The sequence below is a fragment of the Mastigoproctus giganteus genome, chromosome 7 (genome assembly GCF_048544385.1).
Source record: "Mastigoproctus giganteus isolate SK-2022 chromosome 7, ASM4854438v1, whole genome shotgun sequence".
Taxonomy (NCBI): domain Eukaryota; kingdom Metazoa; phylum Arthropoda; class Arachnida; order Uropygi; family Thelyphonidae; genus Mastigoproctus; species Mastigoproctus giganteus.
The window spans coordinates 142,004,468-142,023,907 of NC_143581.1; the positions used below are offsets into that span (position 1 = coordinate 142,004,468).

The 19,440-nt window shown below is 37.5% G+C and overlaps 1 protein-coding gene across 1 annotated transcript in view; it reads left to right on the forward strand.

Moving 5' to 3' along the window:
* Window positions 1–19,440, forward strand: part of LOC150083237 (tudor domain-containing protein 1-like) — a 657,806-nt gene that overhangs the window by 119,713 nt on the left and 518,653 nt on the right. The window contains exons 3-4 of the mRNA XM_090378447.1: window positions 1,750–1,822; window positions 15,969–16,057. Of these exons, the coding sequence (XP_090234573.1) occupies window positions 1,750–1,822; window positions 15,969–16,057 (162 nt within the window). The remainder of the gene's footprint in view (window positions 1–1,749; window positions 1,823–15,968; window positions 16,058–19,440) is intronic.

The window sequence follows — 19,440 nt, forward strand, 5'->3', positions numbered from 1 at the left end:
AAAAAAATAGAATGGGCATAAAACACAGCCATTTTTAAATATTTAATTAAAAATTATGTAAGAAAGTTACTTTGCGTGAAGCATGGGATGCTTAAGATTCACTATTGAATGGGTCGATGCCTTTGCATCATGTTTTGTTTGTAGTGAACTGTCCGAGTCAATAATTGGCATCAATTTAATTATATCTCATATTGTGGATATCTTCTCAATGAGTGGCAGAGGTATTACACTACTTTGAATAAGTAACGTTTCACTAGTGGAGAAGACTAATGTTACTTATTCTCGATGGATACCACCCAGATGGCATCTTTTCGAAGCTTGTGGGTGGGCAGGTACCCTGTTGTTGCATTTGTATTTATAGCCTTAGTAGCTAATGCGCCAATAAAACCAAAAAAAAAAAAAAAAGCATTAGTGAGAACCCAGTTATGAAGTATAATGCCAGTTATACTTCATAATGTCCGAGTTGATGCCAATTATTGACTCGCCGTTCACTGCGAGCAAAACATGGTGCAAAAGACTGATCCATTCAATAGAAAATCTTAAACATAGTCCCATGCTTCATGCAAATATTTTTAAATATTTAATTAAAAATTATATAAGAAAGTTACTTTGCGTGAAGCATGGGATGCTTAAGATTCACTATTGAATGGGTTGATGCCTTTGCATCATGTTTTGTTTGTAGTGAACTGTCCGAGTCAATAATTGGCATCAATTTAATTATACCTCATATTGTGGATATCTTCTCAATGAATGGCAGAGGTATTACACTACTTTGAATAAGTAACGTTTCACTAGTGGAGAAGACTAATGTTACTTATTCTCGATGGATACCACCCAGATGGCATCTTTTCGAAGCTTGTGGGTGGGCAGGTACCCTGTTGTTGCATTTGTGTTTATAGCCTTAGTAGCTAATGCGCCAATAAAACCAAAACAAAAACCAAAAAAAAAAAAAAAAAAGCATTAGTGAGAACCCAGTTATGAAGTATAATGCCAGTTATACTTCATAATGTCCGAGTTGATGCCAATTATTGACTCGCCGTTCACTGCGAGCAAAACATGGTGCAAAAGACTGATCCATTCAATAGAAAATCTTAAACATAGTCCCATGCTTCATGCAAAATAATTGCCCTAGTTCATACTATTAGACACCATCAGGCATCTCTCATACTGCAGACTTATACTTCATAATTGGGTTATCATTATTTCAACAACAGGGTACCTGCCCACCCAGCGATGAGTAAGCCAACAAGCTTTGAAAAGGTGCCGTCTGGGTGGGGTATCCACTGAGAAGAAGTAACATTAGTCTTCTCCGCTGGTAAAGCATTACTTATTCAAAGCAGTGCAATAACTTGGCCACTCATTGTGAACGTATCCACTATATGAGATACAATTAAAACGATGCCAATTATCGACACGGACAGTTCACTATGAACCAAACATGGTGCAAAGGCACTGACCCATTCAATAATAAAAAAGTTACATACTATAAATTTGCAATACATAAATAAGATATATTGATATTGTCAAAGCAAATTCAAAATTATCCAAAACTTTTTATAGAAATTAAAAAAAAAAAAAAAAAAATGGTTACCTGTCAGGTAATATGTCACCACCATACTACACTTTGGAGTACTACCATCTCCAGGTTAAATTGCATTATAGCAGAAATTTTTAAATTGTGTGTGTGTTCCTGTATGCACATTTATGTGTATATGCATTTTTATTTAATTTTTACTTTTCTGAATTTAGGAAGGATTCAAAGAATGGGAAGAAAAGTGTGGTAACACTATATGTATCAAGAATTTCATCTGACTTAACAGAGGTAAGTGTCATATTCAATATGTCGGTTTCATCTTATTTATTCAGAAGAAGTATTAATTCCTGTGTGAAGTTCTTAATTTAAAAGGCACAAGCAATTGATTGAACTATTTATTAAACTAATAAATTATCATATAATGATTAAAAATTCTATTCATCTTTGCGTTTTATATATATAACCCTGTTGAAACATAACTGGAGGTGTGTAAGTTCTAGCAGATTTATTTGAGATCTAGGAACCACTCCAGAAATTAAAAAAAAAAAATTTTTTTTTTTTTTGGTAGTACAACCATTTCATTTCATTCAGCACTTTCATTGATCCATGTGATAGGGTGAAATTATGCATATTTAATTAACTGTTAAGTGAAAAATTCATTTCCATGATGAATGAAATTTCCTGAAGCATGGTTCTGGCCAATGCCAATAAAATTTATGCTATGATATTATTGAATGATTTAGTCATGTGATGTATGCTTCTCTTAAAAAATTAAAAAAATGTTGGTATTAATAGCCCCAGGAATGTGCTCATAACCAAAAGTGTATTGTGTGCAGAAGTGTGTGTACTTCCTGGATCAATTTGCTTCTTGTTACAGGCTGGTAAATTCAGGATAACTTTGGGAAAAAATCCTACTTCCTCTACCTGAGATTGGCAAAGTACAGCCATGAATGAAGAGGAATTTCTAAATTATTTTTTCTGGGGGCTTCTGAATGCTTCTTTAGTTGCTAAAACATTTTCTGTAAATGTGGATGGTCATTCACTGTGATTAGCATCACTGACTAATTTCGTTATTAATTTTCTGTGTTGTTCCATAGTGGTTTTCGGATCCAGTATTTCATGCCATTTGCATTCTGTGAGTCACTATCATTGAACTCCATATTTGATACCTTTCAGTAGTTTGGGATCTATTTCATTTGTTCAGTTTATATGTCATCCTCTATCTTGAATGAAAGAGAAAAGGAAAAAGCTAGCATTGAACTAAATGGAATAAAATTCTCTACCTAATGCACATTCTATGATGGCTCTATTTTACACACTAAACAATTAATACAAGTTTCAAAATAAGAAGTGACCTTCCAGTCACCACATAACACTGTATATAGAACATCATATCCATCCTGACATCCTCCACAAAGCACGATGGAGGACATGTGAAATGCAGATATAATTTTTTTGTCGAATGAACTGTGAACATATGTGGTGAAGTCTTTTAAGAGTGGTGTTTAATTTTTTTTTTTTTTTTTTCAAGATTTTAAAAGGTTAAGTGACCTTGAAAATTAAAATTCTGTTTGTTTTTCAATTTGCTTTTATCATCAAATTATAAAATCAAAATATGGACTATATCAAGAACTCCGGATTAACGTAAATTCAAAGTTTCTCTGTTAATTAAAGACAGATGTACTTAGAGGGGAACAGGTATCTTGTGTGTTATCAGACACTCAGTCTAAAACACTGATGGATCCAATATCTTTCTATTACAGAAGATTTAGGAGAAGTCTGGTTGGCATGCCTCCCTAAAATCCACTCAAGCACACCTTCTCGATGGTAAGCCCTGTTACGTCACTTAGGTGGCAACGAACGTGTAGAGTGGTTCTCTTCAAAACACCTGGTCAGTGTGAAGAGGAAAAGACCAAACCCTCCAGCATATGACAGCACAACAAAACAAATGGCTCTCTTATGGTAGCGAGAGGATCAGAGTGGAAGCAGAGGGTGCTAAGAATCTCTGGGTTTGACCAGGCTGCCATGCACAGAAACTGAACCTGGCCTGTTACAACGAAAGATCACTCGTCGGTGAAGACAGGATATTAGAGCTGGAAAAGGAATTAGAAAATGTGAATTGGAATATCATCGGTTTGGCTGAAACAAGAAGAAGAAATGAATCACTTATAAGTTTATCAAGTGGAAATCTGTTGTACCAATGGAAACAGTGAAAGGAGCGAAGGCGGAGTTGGGTTTCTGGTCCATAAAGATATAAAAAAACAACATTTTGGAATTCAAAAGTACATCACCAAGGGTGTCAAGACTAATACCCAAGATTTCTAAGAGGTACAAGCTAAAGGTTATAATGATTTATGCACCAACATCGAGCCATGATGATGAAGAGGTTGGAGAAATATACACCGAAATTGAGAGTCTTCTAGATGAGCAGAAAACCCACTACATTATTATTATGGGGGACTTTAATGATAAGGTTGGAAAAACACAAAACAGTGCAGAAAGGGGAACTATAGGAAATTTTGGAATTGGTGAAAGAAATGAAAGAGGCGAAAGACTTGTGGAATTTGCAGAATCTTAAGGATTGTCATTAAGGCGCATTTAGGGCTAGAGCCTCAAGCTGCGAACAAATTTAGACTATGTATATAAAGTGCTTAGCATCATAATACACAGCCATTTCTGAATAAACAGAAAATTTTTAAGGTGGCATCGTTTTAGGTTATATCTCATATTGTGAATGCCTTCACAACGAGTTGCCATGATATTGCACTACTTCGAATAAGTAACGCTTCACCTAAGGAGAAGACTAGTGTTACTTATTCTCAGATAGGTACCACCACCCAGACAGCACTGTTTCAGGGCTATTTGGCCCTTCGTCAGTGAGTGGGTAGGTACCCAAGTGATGCAATGATGGCAAAAACAGTTATGAAGTATAACTCCACAATATGAGAGATGCCTGATGGTGTATGATGTATTTAGACTAAGGCGCATTTAGGGCTAGAGCCTCAAGCTGCGAACAAATTTAGACTATGTATATAAAGTGCTTAGCATCATAATACACAGCCATTTCTGAAAAAACAGAAAATTTAAACAACAGAGATATAACCTAAAACGATGCCACCTTAAAAATTTTCTGTTTATTCAGAAATGGCTGTGTATTATGATGCTAAGCACTTTATATACATAGTCTAAATTTGTTCGCAGCTTGAGGCTCTAGCCCTAAATGCGCCTTAGTCTAAATACATCATACACCATCAGGCATCTCTCATATTGTGGAGTTATACTTCATAACTGTTTTTGCCATCATTGCATCACTTGGGTACCTACCCACTCACTGACGAAGGGCCAAATAGCCCTGAAACAGTGCTGTCTGGGTGGTGGTACCTATCTGAGAATAAGTAACACTAGTCTTCTCCTTAGGTGAAGCGTTACTTATTCGAAGTAGTGCAATATCATGGCAACTCGTTGTGAAGGCATTCACAATATGAGATATAACCTAAAACGATGCCACCTTAAAAATTTTCTGTTTATTCAGAAATGGCTGTGTATTATGATGCTAAGCACTTTATATACATAGTCTAAATTTGTTCGCAGCTTGAGGCTCTAGCCCTAAATGCGCCTTAGTCTAAATACATCATACACCATCAGGCATCTCTCATATTGTGGAGTTATACTTCATAACTGTTTTTGCCATCATTGCATCACTTGGGTACCTACCCACTCACTGACGAAGGGCCAAATAGCCCTGAAACAGTGCTGTCTGGGTGGTGGTACCTATCTGAGAATAAGTAACACTAGTCTTCTCCTTAGGTGAAGCGTTACTTATTCGAAGTAGTGCAATATCATGGCAACTCGTTGTGAAGGCATTCACAATATGAGATATAACCTAAAACGATGCCACCTTAAAAATTTTCTGTTTATTCAGAAATGGCTGTGTATTATGATGCTAAGCACTTAATATACATAGTCTAAATTTGTTCGCAGCTTGAGGCTCTAGCCCTAAATGCGCCTTAGTCTAAATACATCATACACCATCAGGCATCTCTCATATTGTGGAGTTATACTTCATAACTGTTTTTGCCATCATTGCATCACTTGGGTACCTACCCACTCACTGACGAAGGGCCAAATAGCCCTGAAACAGTGCTGTCTGGGTGGTGGTACCTATCTGAGAATAAGTAACACTAGTCTTCTCCTTAGGTGAAGCGTTACTTATTCGAAGTAGTGCAATATCATGGCAACTCGTTGTGAAGGCATTCACAATATGAGATATAACCTAAAACGATGCCACCTTAAAAATTTTCTGTTTATTCAGAAATGGCTGTGTATTATGATGCTAAGCACTTTATATACATAGGATTGTCATTAATGAATGCTTTTTTCAAGAAAAGGGTGAACAGAAAGTGGACACGGAAGAGTTCAAATGGATTAACAACCAACGAAATCGACTTCATCCTCACTAACAGAAGATATATTTTGAATGATGTTACCGTCCTGAATAACTGAATAAGGTAAATGTTGGAAGTGATCACAGAATGGTAAGATGTACACGATATAGATGTAGGAAAGGAAAGGAAAAAACTGACTTGAGTAAATAATACAAAGGTCTTTGAGATAACAGAAGAGGAGAAAAAGCAGTATGTACTGGAACTTAAGAAGTTTGAGTTGAGCTTCTGCAGACTGCTCAGATGAGGAATATTACAAAAGATATCGATGAGGAATATTACAACTTTCTGAAAATGATAAAGCCCAAGAAACCTATGGGGAAAAAGAAATCCAAAGAAGAAAAAATTAGTCAAGAAACACTTGTTATGATGAACCGAAGGCGAAAAATGAAGAGCAAGATAAACACTGACAAGAAAAAAATTGAGTATACTGAGTTATGAAAATCCATTAGAAAAAGACTCAGAGAGGACACAAGAAGATTTAACACAAGAAAAGTAGAACAAACATTAAGGGAAAACAAAGGATTTAAATCAGCAGCCATGAGCAGTATTACAGAAAGACAAATGATACTGAAACTGAAGAACAGCGATGGTGTACTTATAAACAGCAGAGAAGCATAATTCAAATAGTAGAAGACTATAGAGAATTATACAAGGAGCAAGGGAATGATGCCAGCAGTGGGGAAGATGGATTGCAAATTAGCAACACATACAACATACCCGATATTCTTCCTGATGAGGTAGAACATGCATTGAAGAAAATGAAGAATCAGAAAGCCCCGGGGGAAGATGAAGTTACTGTAGAGTTGTTAAAATTGGGAGGAAGAGACGACACAAAAACTGGCAAGTCTCTTCACAAAATGCATTAGAAAAGGTGTGATGATGATGTCTAAGGAGTGGAATAATGCAATCATAGTTTTGCTGGGAAGGAGATAAAGAGGAGAGAAAAGAGATAAAGGAGATAAATCAGAAATTGGAAATTATAGACCAATTAGCTTGTTATCCCACATCTACAAGTTGTTCACAAGGGTCATTACTAACAGATTAGAAAGAATACTTGATTAGAATCAACCGAAAGAGCAAGCTGGCTTTAGGACAGGATTCTCAACTATGGATCACCTTCACGTAATATCACAGCTAATGGAGAAAGCAAATGAATATAAAACACCATTATGCCTGGCATTTGTGGATTATGAAAAGGCATTTGACTCCATACAGCATAAGGCAATGTTTCAGGCACTGGAAAGACAAGGCATAGAAAGCCCACATATGATTTTGAAGAAAATATATGAGAATGCTACCTCCTTTATTAGACTAGACAAAGACAGTAGGAAATTTAAAATCGAGAAAGGAGAGTTCGACAAGGAGACACAATATTTCCGTAGCTGTTTACTGCTGCCCTTGAGGAACTTTCAGAAGATTAGACTGGTCACAGAGAGGAGTCACTGTGAACGGAGAGTGCCTAAACCATTTAGGATTTGCAGATGACATTGTGGTCATAAGCCACGATCCCAAAGAATTAGAGGAAAATCTTAATCAGTTATGCAGAGTTAGTAAGCATCCCATTTTTCTTCCAACTCACGTATTAATGATCTTGGTAAAACACCTCCCACCATTCCCATGCCTCCTGTGGTCCATTCAATGCCTCCTGTGGTCTTCCGTCAAAAAGATGTCAGAAGGATTTTGACGAATCTTGATGCTAAGAAAGCTTCCAGTCCCGATGGTATTTCTCCACTTGTTCTCAAAACCCGTGCTCCTGAACTTATTCCTATTCTTTGTCGCCTTTTTTCACTTTCTTATTCCAAAGATGTTTTTCCTTGTGCTTGGAAATTTGCTCATATCCAGCCAGTTCCTAAAAAGGATGACAAATCCCTCCCATCCAATTATCTTACCATTGCAATTACTTCTACTCTTTCTAAAGTAATGAAAATCAATTAACCGCCAACTCTCAAACTACCTAGAAACCTTCCATCTGATCAACGATCGCCAGTATGGATTCTGTCGGTGTTGATCCACTGGTGATATTTTGGCTTATGTTACCCATTTATGGACTAATTCAATGGAAAGGTTCGGTGAAATACTAGTAGTTGCAGCGCCTCCGTAGCCAGGTGGGAAGGAGTAGCAGTACGTAGTACACGCTTCTTGATTAGACCGGGCTTTGAGCCCGTCACCACCAAATACGGAAATGCGGAAAGGTCAGGAAATTACCACTGCATATCCTGGAGCAATATGGCCTTAGTTGCTAATGCTCCTAAAAAGCAAATAACAAACAAAACAACAAACAAGTAGTTGCTCTTGACATCTCAAAGGGTTTCGATCATGTTTGGCATCAAGGTCTTCTAAACAAGCTTCCATCTTATGGTTTGCAAACTGTTTTTGTAATTGGTTATCCAGTTTTCTCTCTGGTCGCTCACTGAGGGTATGGTAGCCGACCGGGCTAGCCGGGTGGGTAAAGTGCCTGCCTCGCAACTCAAAGGTCGCGGGTTCGATTCCCGCCTTGGGCTTGGATCAGAGTACTGTAAAAACCTTGGGAGGTGCATTATGGCCACAGAAGCCTATGTACCAACACATACCGGGATAAAAAAAAAAAAAAAAAAAAAACTGAGGGTATGGTAGATGGCTCTCTGTCTTCTAACTTCTCCATTAATGCTGGTGTCCCTCAAGGTTGAGTTCTTTCCCCCATTCTTTTCCTCTTGTATATTAATGACCTTCTTCCATTGAATGGAAATTGTATCCATAGTTTTGCCGATGATAACACATTGCATTCCACTTTCCATTTTGAGAAATCTTGCCCTGCTCAATCAGCTTCAACTTCTCGAAAATCTGCTATCAATTCATTAAATGCCGATCTTCAGGTAAATCTAGTGGGGCAAAGACAACTTTGTTGATTTCAACCCTTCTAAAACTCAGTCTTGTCTTATATCTTGCAAAAAGGATTCTTCTGTTCTATGCTTATCTTTGATGATACTCCGATTTCTAGGTAAAATGATATCTCTTTTGGGGGATTACCCTGATTTTTAATCTCTCTTGGCACAAACACAGAAATATCGCTTCCTCTGCATCTAAAAAACTTGGTTTTCTCTTTCGCTCTTGGCGTTACTTTTATTCTAAACAGCTGCTCACTCTGTATTAATCGCAAATCCGCCCTACCATGGAATATTGTTCCCACATCTGTGGTGGTGCCTCCAAAACCTCTCTCAGGTTTCTTGATTCCATTCAGAAGAGGGCAGTTAGGTTAATTAATGATTTATCTCTAACATAGCCTCTCCACTTGCTGTCTCATAGACGTACTGTTTCTGCTGCATTCCTCTTCTACAGATACTTCCACGGGCACTGTTCTTCTGAATTGGCTTCTATAATTCCCCGCTCTCTCCTTCAAAACAATCTGAACATGTGCAGCCCCCAGCCAACATCCATTTACTGTCCAAGTTCAAACTCACAGAACGAACTTTTCATTTTCCTCGTTTATTCATTCAACTGCCGTTTTCTGGAACAACCTTACTTCGTACGTATTTCCTGAAAATTAGTCTACAGAAGTTCAAGTCCATTGTCAACAAATATCTTCTTTCGTCTTCTCAAACTCCTACCTAAGCACGGCACTAAGTACTATAGGTTCTAATAACTCTCGTGTTTGGGGTTTAAAAAAAAAAAAAAAAAAAAAAAAAACACACGAGAGGCTGTCCAATGGTATTCCAATAGCTGACATTTCAAGATGAGGACAGCTTGATCCAGATTTCATTCTTGGTAATGAGATTGATGGCAGTAAACATGATACAGAATATATCTGCTAGGCAGCAAAAGTTGATGACGTTGTGCAGATATCATCTTTTAAGGGCAAGAAAGGTGATATTGTTCTACACGTTGGCACTAATTGCATTAAGTGTAGAAGCTGTGAACTTACTTAACAAGTGCAGGTCAATGTTGAAAAAAGTTGTGAGTTAGGGTTAAATTTGAAAGTGTCTGCAGTTTTATCCAGACACGATAGGAGGGAATGTATGACGAGAACCTTGTCAATCAATTCAGCCCTAGGGAGATTGTGCAAGGCTCATGGGTAGATTTTTCTTGGCCTGGTCTGTCTCTTGTTAACAGGAGAGATTGCCTGTACAGGGATGGGATACACTTAAATAGACAGGGTGCAAAAACATTCGCTGATGCTATTGAGACAGTGTTAGGTGGGTCGGAAAACTGCTAGCTTGGGCGGGGGGATACACAGGCTAATAGATTAACAATAGCTGCAGATAATGGTGAAAGTGATTCTTGCTATTGGAATGAGCAGTGACTATTGGAATGAGCAGCAGACTGGAAAGCAAGTGCTGGGGATTTCTAGAAGTTCTGGGAGTCATCATGGAACAAGTAAATAAATGGACTGTGTTCAGGTAAATAAGAGTAAAAACAGGTGCATGTATATTTGCATGTACACAAATGCTAAGAGTATAATAAATAAATTTGATTAAGGTGGATATTTCTGGGATATCAATTGTTGGCGTTTCCCATTTATATAACCATTCTCTGTTTTTTGATACTCAGTCATCCCTTTATCCATTGCAGTTACTTGTCATCGGTGCCACCACACAACAGTAATTTGTACTGCAGTTTTTCATGTGGGTGTCAAAAGCTTTACTGAAACCTAAAGATCTGATATCAAAATTACTTTTTGCATCCAGTTCCTTTGTTATCGGAGTAGCTAATCAGATTGTTTATACAAGATCTCTCCTTTTAAAAACCCTTGCTGTGAATTCTGTACAACTGCATTCCTGTCAAGATGATCCTGCAATACTTCTTTAACCACTGACTCCATTATTTCAAGGGCCGACCGGGCTAGCCAGGTGGGTAAAGTGCCTGCCTAGCAACCCAAAGGTCACAGGTTCGAATCCCGCCTCAGGCTTGGATCAAAGTATTGCAAAAACCTTGGGAGGTGTATTATCGCCACAGAAGCCGATGCGCCAACTACCAAAAAAAAAAAAAATTATTTCAAGTACACATCTCTGATTACTTACTTTGCTTGTTGGGCGCTTCCGTAGCCAGGTGGGAAGGAGCAGCAGTGCATAGCACACGCTTCTTGATTAGACCGGGGTTCGAGCCCATCACCCCACCAAATATGGAGGATGCGGAATGGTCAGGGAATGACCACCGCATATCCTGGAGCAATATGGCCCTAGTTGCTAATGCTCCTAAAAACCAAAACAAAAAAAAAAACTTTGCTTGTTGAATATCTCCTGTGTTAATAGTAGATACATTTGTACGTATACACTGAAAAGACAGAATTCATGGGTACCTGGTTCCTGGACGAAGTGATGCTGTCATCCCTGTCTCTAGGGGATGAACCCACCATTTGGCAGGTATATAGGTACACTGCATTCATGTAGACTGTAATTTGATGTCAGTATGGATAAACTTCGTGAGTTAACCGACTTTGAAAGAGGGATGATAGTGGGTGCCCGATGCATGGTTCACTCTGTCGTGGAGGTGGTACAGAAATTGCACCTGTTAGACAGTATCAAGAGTGTATCAGAAATATGCCATTTCCGAAATAACATCTCATATTGGACAGCACTGTGGGTGGAGAAAGTCACCACCTTTCTCCACCCACATCACTTTTGCCGTCGATGTCTGTCTTGCATTGTTTCAGCCAACAGGAGAGTGACAACCGGCACAAATCACCACTGACTTCAACGCTGTAGGTGCCAGAAACATCTCCACCAAGACCATCAGGTGATCATTAGCTGCAGAAGGTTATGCGAGCAGTCGGCCTACCAGAGTCCCATTGCTAACACCACCACACAAGACTCTACATCTCAACTGGGCAAAAGAACATCAGCACTGGACCTTGGACGATTGGAGACTGGTCCGATGAGTTCCGTTTCCAGTTATTTCGAGCGGGCAGGAAGGTTCATATCTGGTGGAAACCGCATAAAGCTATGCATCTGTCTTGTCAACAAGGAACTGTTCAGGCAGGTGGACAGTTCCTTGTTCGGTGGGGCATGTTCAACTGGCACACATTGGGACCTCAGGTACATCTATACTCATCTCAGAACGGGCCAGGTTACGTGTCCATATTTGCAGACCATTTGCATCCCCTCATGGTTATTGTGCACCCACAGGGCAGTGAACTCTTCCAGCAGGAAAATGCGTTTCCCCACAGCACTATTTTGACTAGAACATGGTTTGAAGAGCATTCTGCTGATTTTACCACCATGGAATGGCCTCCCTGTTCACTGGACGTGAACCCTGTGGGAAGGTCTGTTCGAGCTTTGGATCCTCCACCCAGGAATGCGATGGAATTATGGACAGCTGTGCTGAAATACCCTTGGAACGTTTTTGTGAACTAGTGGACTCAATGCCTCACTGTGTGACTGCTGTTATCCGGATGAAAGGTGGGCCTACACTTTGATTTCTGTCCACTCAGTGCATACGAACCACCTGAATCCAAGGATGCTCTCATAATTATGGCCAATAGCTTGTATACCTCTTTTGCTGCTACCTTTTAATATAATCAGATAGATCCCATCTTCCCCAGGTGCTTTGTTTACTTCAAGGATATCTCTTCCACTTTCTTCTCAATTATCACAAAATCATTTAGCTCTTAGGTATAACTTGATTTACTTTTAGTATTCCCATTCATAGAACTTCTTAATGGATATTAATAATATTGATTTAGTTTGTAAGCAACCTGAACAGGATCATCAGTAGTTATGTTATTCATTTCTAGTGGGCCAATGTGATTCATCTCTTTCCTTCTAGTGTTAACATTATTGAAGAGCTCTTTACTGCTTTTCATTGCATGTGTGTATATATATTTTTATGTGCATATTAAGCTGCAAATTTTTAAATACATTGCTGAATACAAAAATAAACTAACCTACATGAGACTATGAGCAGCAAGCACAGTTTCCAAACTTGCATGGAGCACTAGCCACATGTAGTGTAGCATTGTGCCATTAGATACTTCTGAACAAATTCATTCCGAGATAATGTGAATAGTTTTGCACCAATAGGAAATGGTGCATTTGGTGTTTGAGCCTGTTTCTGATGAATGTGTCTTGCAAATTTTCTAGCTGAGTAAGATGGCATAAAGAACAACAAATTTCCATCAAATTTTGTCATAAACTTGTGGAAACTGCTTTAGAGACTTAACCATTTGCTTAAACAGGCATTTGGTGATGAAGATGCAAATACAAATCAACCTTTTAAATGGTATTCCATTTCCAAAATGGCTAAAATTCAGTTGAAGATTTTGAGCATTCGGTCATTTGTCAAGTTGGATTGATGAAATTGTCGAAAAAGTACATAGTCACGAGGGCAAGATGATTTACAATTAATGATATTTATAATATTTTAAGGCCATTGTACAGTACATGTACAATGGGCTTAAACTACAAATTTTAACTACAAATTTAAACATGAGGTGGATTGCTGCAGAATTTGTGTCCTCTTTGCCAAGTGACAAAACAGAAAAAAGAACCAGTTTTCTGTGTGCAAGGAGCAGCATAGGCCAGAAAGGACAAACAGAACTTCATTTCCAGGGTTATAACAGGGGATTAAGATTGTTTTATGGTTATAACCCAGTAACAAAGGATTCCTCCCAATTTAACAGTCCGTCTTCACAGCCAAAAAAAAAGCAAGCCAGGTCAGATCAAATGTCAAGAGTATGCTGATTGTTTTCTTTGATAACGAGGGAATTTTTCATCAGTACAGCACTCTCTCGATTAACGGGGACACTTCAAAACTCCAAATTAAAAAAAAAAAAAAAAAATCAACCAGAAATCAAAAATTCGAGTAATAACCAGGATAGGTATAAACAGATATTTTGCAAATTGTAAATAAGCGACAAGCGGCATTATAAGTCGTCATTAGGAGATTAGTGTACCCATTATTTTGCAATCCCCGCTGTCTTCACACGTCACTCAAAAAAAAAAAGAAACCAAATGTTTAGTTTGTTTTAGTGCGCCGTGTCGATTGTTGTGTTCCATTGCAGCCCAAAAGGACAAATTTTGTTTCATTATTTATTTCAGGGATGTCAATTTTTTTTATAGTAAAAAATTTTTTTTTTGTTTAGAAATCGCGAAAATGGTGGGTATATGCAAAAGAGTTGCATTTTCAGTTAAACAAAAACTTGAAATTATTCAAAAGTTTGAAAACGGTGCATCTGTTAAATCTCTAAGGAATCATTATAATGTAATGTTGGTGACCAAACCATGCACAACACGTAAAAAATAAATAAAGGGAAGCTATTAGACTTAAAATCAACATCACAAAAAAATAAAGGGAGGCATCGTATTGGACACGCGAGTAGTATGTGGTAAGTTTTTTATCTATCGCCATATTTTTTACGTAGGCAAATTTTTTTTTTTTAGGATTGTAAATTTAAAACAAACAAAAATAATAAATAAATAAAATAAGCAATCAATAACGACGATCACAGCATGCACAAATTGCACAAGTAAGATATGGAGTAGCAAGCAAAAAAATAGGAAAGAAGAGAAGATTCTTACAATTTATTTATAGTTTTTTTTTTTTATATATGATTGAAGATTTCAGTGAAGGGGACACACACTTCACCATAATAACGTAAAAACCCACACAATTCGAGCTATCGGTATTATCGCAAATGCAATAAGATCGAGTTTACTACCCATTTATAATGAATTGCATAAACAGAAAAGCCCAGTAACCCGGATGGTGCAAATTATTTAATGGCAGTGACCTCCAGAAATGTGCTTTTAGTAAAATGTGAGTTCGCGTGAGATGATAATAGTGTGTTTCCCCCTTAACCCTGTGAAGTTCTTTTCAGAAAATTTCATTTTGACCGTTATCATGGTGCCGACTAAGAGAATAAGTGACAGCGCTACTAGTAAATCTACCAACAAAAGGAAAGCCATAGATCTGGATCAGAAAATTAAAATAATAAGGATGTATGAAAATGGCCAAACTTTAACAAGTATCACACAGAATTAAAATTTGTAAATAATAATATAGTAGCAATATGTAATTAGTCACTCCCGAGTTACGTAAAACTCAATGAAGTAAGAAGTCCTGGAACGTATCTCTTATGTATTTTGGGGACTTTTGTATTTTTGGATTAACCGGGAAATCAATTATCCGGGATTTGTTTTTACCCTCTATCCCGGAAAATCGAGAGTCTACTGTAGTTTCTTCCAGGCAATACTGTAAATCACCATTTCTGCATTCTGGGTCCTAAAGTATTTGAGGGAGGATGTCAGGAGAAAATGCCCAGACAAATAGCACACTCAGGATTGGTTTCTGCATGACAACAATGCACCACACAACATCGTTATTTCACCAATTTTTAGCCCAGAACAAAATGTTAATGTTCCCACATCCCACCCTATTCTCCTGACCTGGTCCCCTGTGATGACTTACTTTTTCTGTTCCCCAAAATGAAAATCCAGTTAAAAGGACAAAGATTCAAAGACATCATGGAGATTCAAGCTGAATTGCAGAAAATGTTGGATAGCATAATGAAACAGGAGTGGCAGAGATGCTTCGATGGGATCGATCAGAGTAGTCCCCTCTAGTTCTATAAACTCTGGAGGGGGGACTACCTTGAGGTGGGCAACCCTAACCTGTAATTAACGTTGTCTAAATTAATTTTATTGCCCAAGTCTGGAAACTTTTGGCTTGCTCCTTGTAATATTATTTACAGTATTTTTTATGTTTAGTAAAGAAATGTTTACCTATGATGCTGGGGTTTGCCAAAAATCGTTTGCTAGCAACAGCCTTTAATTCAAACAGTATATCTTCTGAAATAATTGTCTGGTTTAAGTAATAAAAACAAAGCTCCTTGATTAGCAAGTAAAAACTGTGTGATGAAATATAATTTAGGTCACAAATAAGTTAAAAATCCACAAATTCAGCAAAAACTAACTGGCTCTTCAGCTTTACCAGAGCTGAAAAGAATTACAGCTGAGTCTAGTTGGTGCCTTTATGTTTCACTATATGTTAATATTGTTATTATTATTTTTTTTTATTAGGAAGCATTTTGTCAACTTTTTTCAAAATATGGGAAAGTATTAAGAGCTTGCATTAAATGCCCTAAAAATCCTAATAAAAGCAAGTATGGGTAAGTGGTTTTGTTAGATTTTTTTTCTGATGTTGAATTTGAGAGTAGTGTTTCTTTTAATAAATCTTGTGCTTATATTACTGTAATATATAAACATTTCTCTATTCAAAAATGAAATTAAGGAGCAAAATTTTCTTATTTCTTGTATGAAACTGAAGTACAAAATTGCAGTGTAAAGGAATCTGATTAGTACTAGAGATAGTCTTGAAGTTTTTCTGAACAGGGAGAAAATGAGGAGAAGGGGACATTGTCAAGTCATTACTTTGTTTAGAATTAGCAGTGTTCAGTAATTACAATTGTAAATTATATAGGACCATAAGAATCTTTACTGTATCTTCGATGTTATTATTGTGTCAAGATTAGTTTATTCAAGAATTGCATCTAGGCTTTTGTGAATATCACTGCTCTGTTTAAGTCAAGTCATACCTTTCACTACCAGGGCAAGCAAAATGTGGATTTCTATTGAAGCTCTTCATGAATATAAGAGCTTCATAAATAAATTTCATGTATTTGAAATATTTGTCATATTTAATTGCCAATTAACCATGACTTAACTAATTTGAAGTATTGGCTAAGTCATGATGTGACTGATATTGGAGATGCACAGAATTTTAATACCAAAGTTACTATGTACAGAAAGGATCTGTATACATATATGTATTCTTATGTAGGCAGTTTTCCTGGGACTAGGCAGTCACCTAAACTCTGCTAGTGTCATCTATGTTGTTGCATCTCTGTATAAGCCAGTCGTGTATTGTGTAAGTTGGTGTATTTAGTGTTGTGTAATCTGACTACCACTAATTTGTTGTGTAATTTGACAACCAGCCAGCAGAAAATCACCTGTAAATTTGCTGACTAGTTCCATTCCTTGCCATCTGCACCATTCATTGATACTGTTTGCTGACCTGCTCCCTGGGATTCTGAGGTTCCAAAGGGAAGCCAATATAAAAAAAAAAAAAAAAAACCTCATAAAAATAGAAAATTAAATTTAAAAATTAAAAACAAATAAAAAATAAAATACATAAAAATAATAAAATAAATAAATAAAATAGAGTAGAATAAATTAAAAAAGAAGGGGAAAATGGGTAGATTTGGAGGAGAGGCAAGTTATAGTTAGGACTGCATTAAGCATCTAAGATCTGGTGTTTTGCCCTTTGTAGTCTCAGATGAATATCAATCAGACTGGTTCCAAAAAATCACACCCTTTGGAGGATTATTACTGTTTCCTGCTACTCTAAACACCTCTAAGTGTATGATAGCTGAGTGGGATCTCATAAATCTCTAAGAAGAGTTGAAAAATGAATTGCAAGACCTGCTCCCTGCTCAGGGACTTGTACATGAAAGACACATATATACTAAATGAGACAATGCTCTAGTTTCGACCCCGAACATAATCCTTGCATTCAAAAGTCCTAAACCTCCAACATGGACTAGTACATACTAGTAGTATGATATTCAGGTGACTCTCGAGTCAAGTGGACTGAATTTCAGTGAAGTCCAGTTCTGAAACAACCAAATCCTCTGCTTGAGCTTTCACAACACTGGCACTGGAACTCTGGGTATAACCCCTGTCTGCAAGTCCTGAAATATGTCAACTAGTATACTGGAGGTGACCACTGAGGTGTGAACCAACATAAGCAGGAATTGAGATGTAATGTCCACCACATGCAGGAATGTCACACCTATGTTACCAGCCAATATTAGGTGATAGATGACTCTTATCAACTGGTGTACAGGCGCCTCAGTAGCCAGGTGGGAAGGAGCAGCAGTGCGTAGCACACGCTTTTTGATTAGACCGGAGTTCGAGGCCGTCACCACCAAATACGGAGGATGTGGAAAGGTCAGGGAATGACCACCGCATATCCCGGAGCAATATGGCCTTAGTTGCTAATGCTCCTAAAAAAAAAAAACAAGAAAGAGAGACTGGTGTACTTTGGAGGCTTGACATGGTGGAACTCATGTTTAATCTTTAGAGAAAACCTCTGCCTACCCCCATTCTCTTCCATCAGGCAGTGTGATTAATGTCTTTTGAAGTTATGATGAGCATTATGGCAAGATCCATTCTTCCTTATACAGTAAACCCCCGCTATTCGTGGGGGTTACGTTCCTGAGAAATGTCGCGGATACCGAAAATGTGAATACCGAGTTATGGCTCCCATAGTAATAAAGGGGTTCCGTTCCAAAGTATGAAATGTATAAGAAAAACTAGTCTAAAATTTTGTCTACGTATGTATTATATGTACCTTCATAATATGACTATGTACATAGACAGTACATAGTGAAATGCAAGCATATGGCATCGAAATGAAAATAAGAAACAATAATATTAAATGTAATATTTATTAGAAATTTCAAACAAATCTTTCAAACCAGCACCTTTGCTATCTAAAAAACTTATCCCACCAGTGCTATCACCAGTTTCGCTAAAGTGTTGATAAAGGAGTTTTGCCTTTTCACGAATGATGAGTGAACTTAACGGAATTTTATTTTGAGTTCGGTCTTCTATCCACAGATTTAAAGCTTTTCCATTTTTTCTAATTTAACATCACGAGTTAAAGAGCAAATTTTTGAAGCAATTAGCGTGTTTTCACGGACACTACGGCGGATTTTTTCTTCCGATTTCTTGATTGATCGTACCGTTGACTCATTGATTTTATAATGTTTTGCTGCTGAGAAGACACTTTCACCATTAGAAATTTTGTCTGATAACTAAATTTTATTCGCTAATGTCTTCACCTTCTTTGATCTTTTCACATTTCCCTTGTTATTCGTAGCCATATTTTTGTACGGGTTAGAAAGAACTTGTCCACAATAAAGTCACTTTCTTCCATTAACACACTCGAAAAAGTCTGTTTTCACTAACACACTGCAAAACGGCAGATTTTTCACTTTTGTAAGCATGTCAATTTATAAATTTATTCAATTTATAAGCATATAAATTAAAAGCAAATGGCAAAACCTTACACGACAAGCGCATAACACATACTGAACAAGGATTAGCGAGAAACATCCACGCTCGCGATTTTGTCACCCCTCTCCCCCACCTGCTGAGCACTGTTTTGACCGGGAAAGATAATTTTAGACACGCCTATGTTTTTTTATGGCGGAAAATGTTCACAGCTTTAAAATTCACATTTTTTTAGGTTTCATTTTATATTAAATCATTGACCGCGAATACGCGAAACTGCGAATACAGATACCGCAAATAGCGGGTTTACTGTATTTCAAGGGTACAGCTCTAAAACGGTGTTTGCATGCTGGCCTCTAGATAGTTCACCAGACCAAAACTATTGGTAACTCTCTAGGAGGCTTGTGGATTGGATAGTGCATAATCTTGCTGCCTCTACTCTGCAAGATAGTGACTGGAGGGAGTCTGGGTAGTA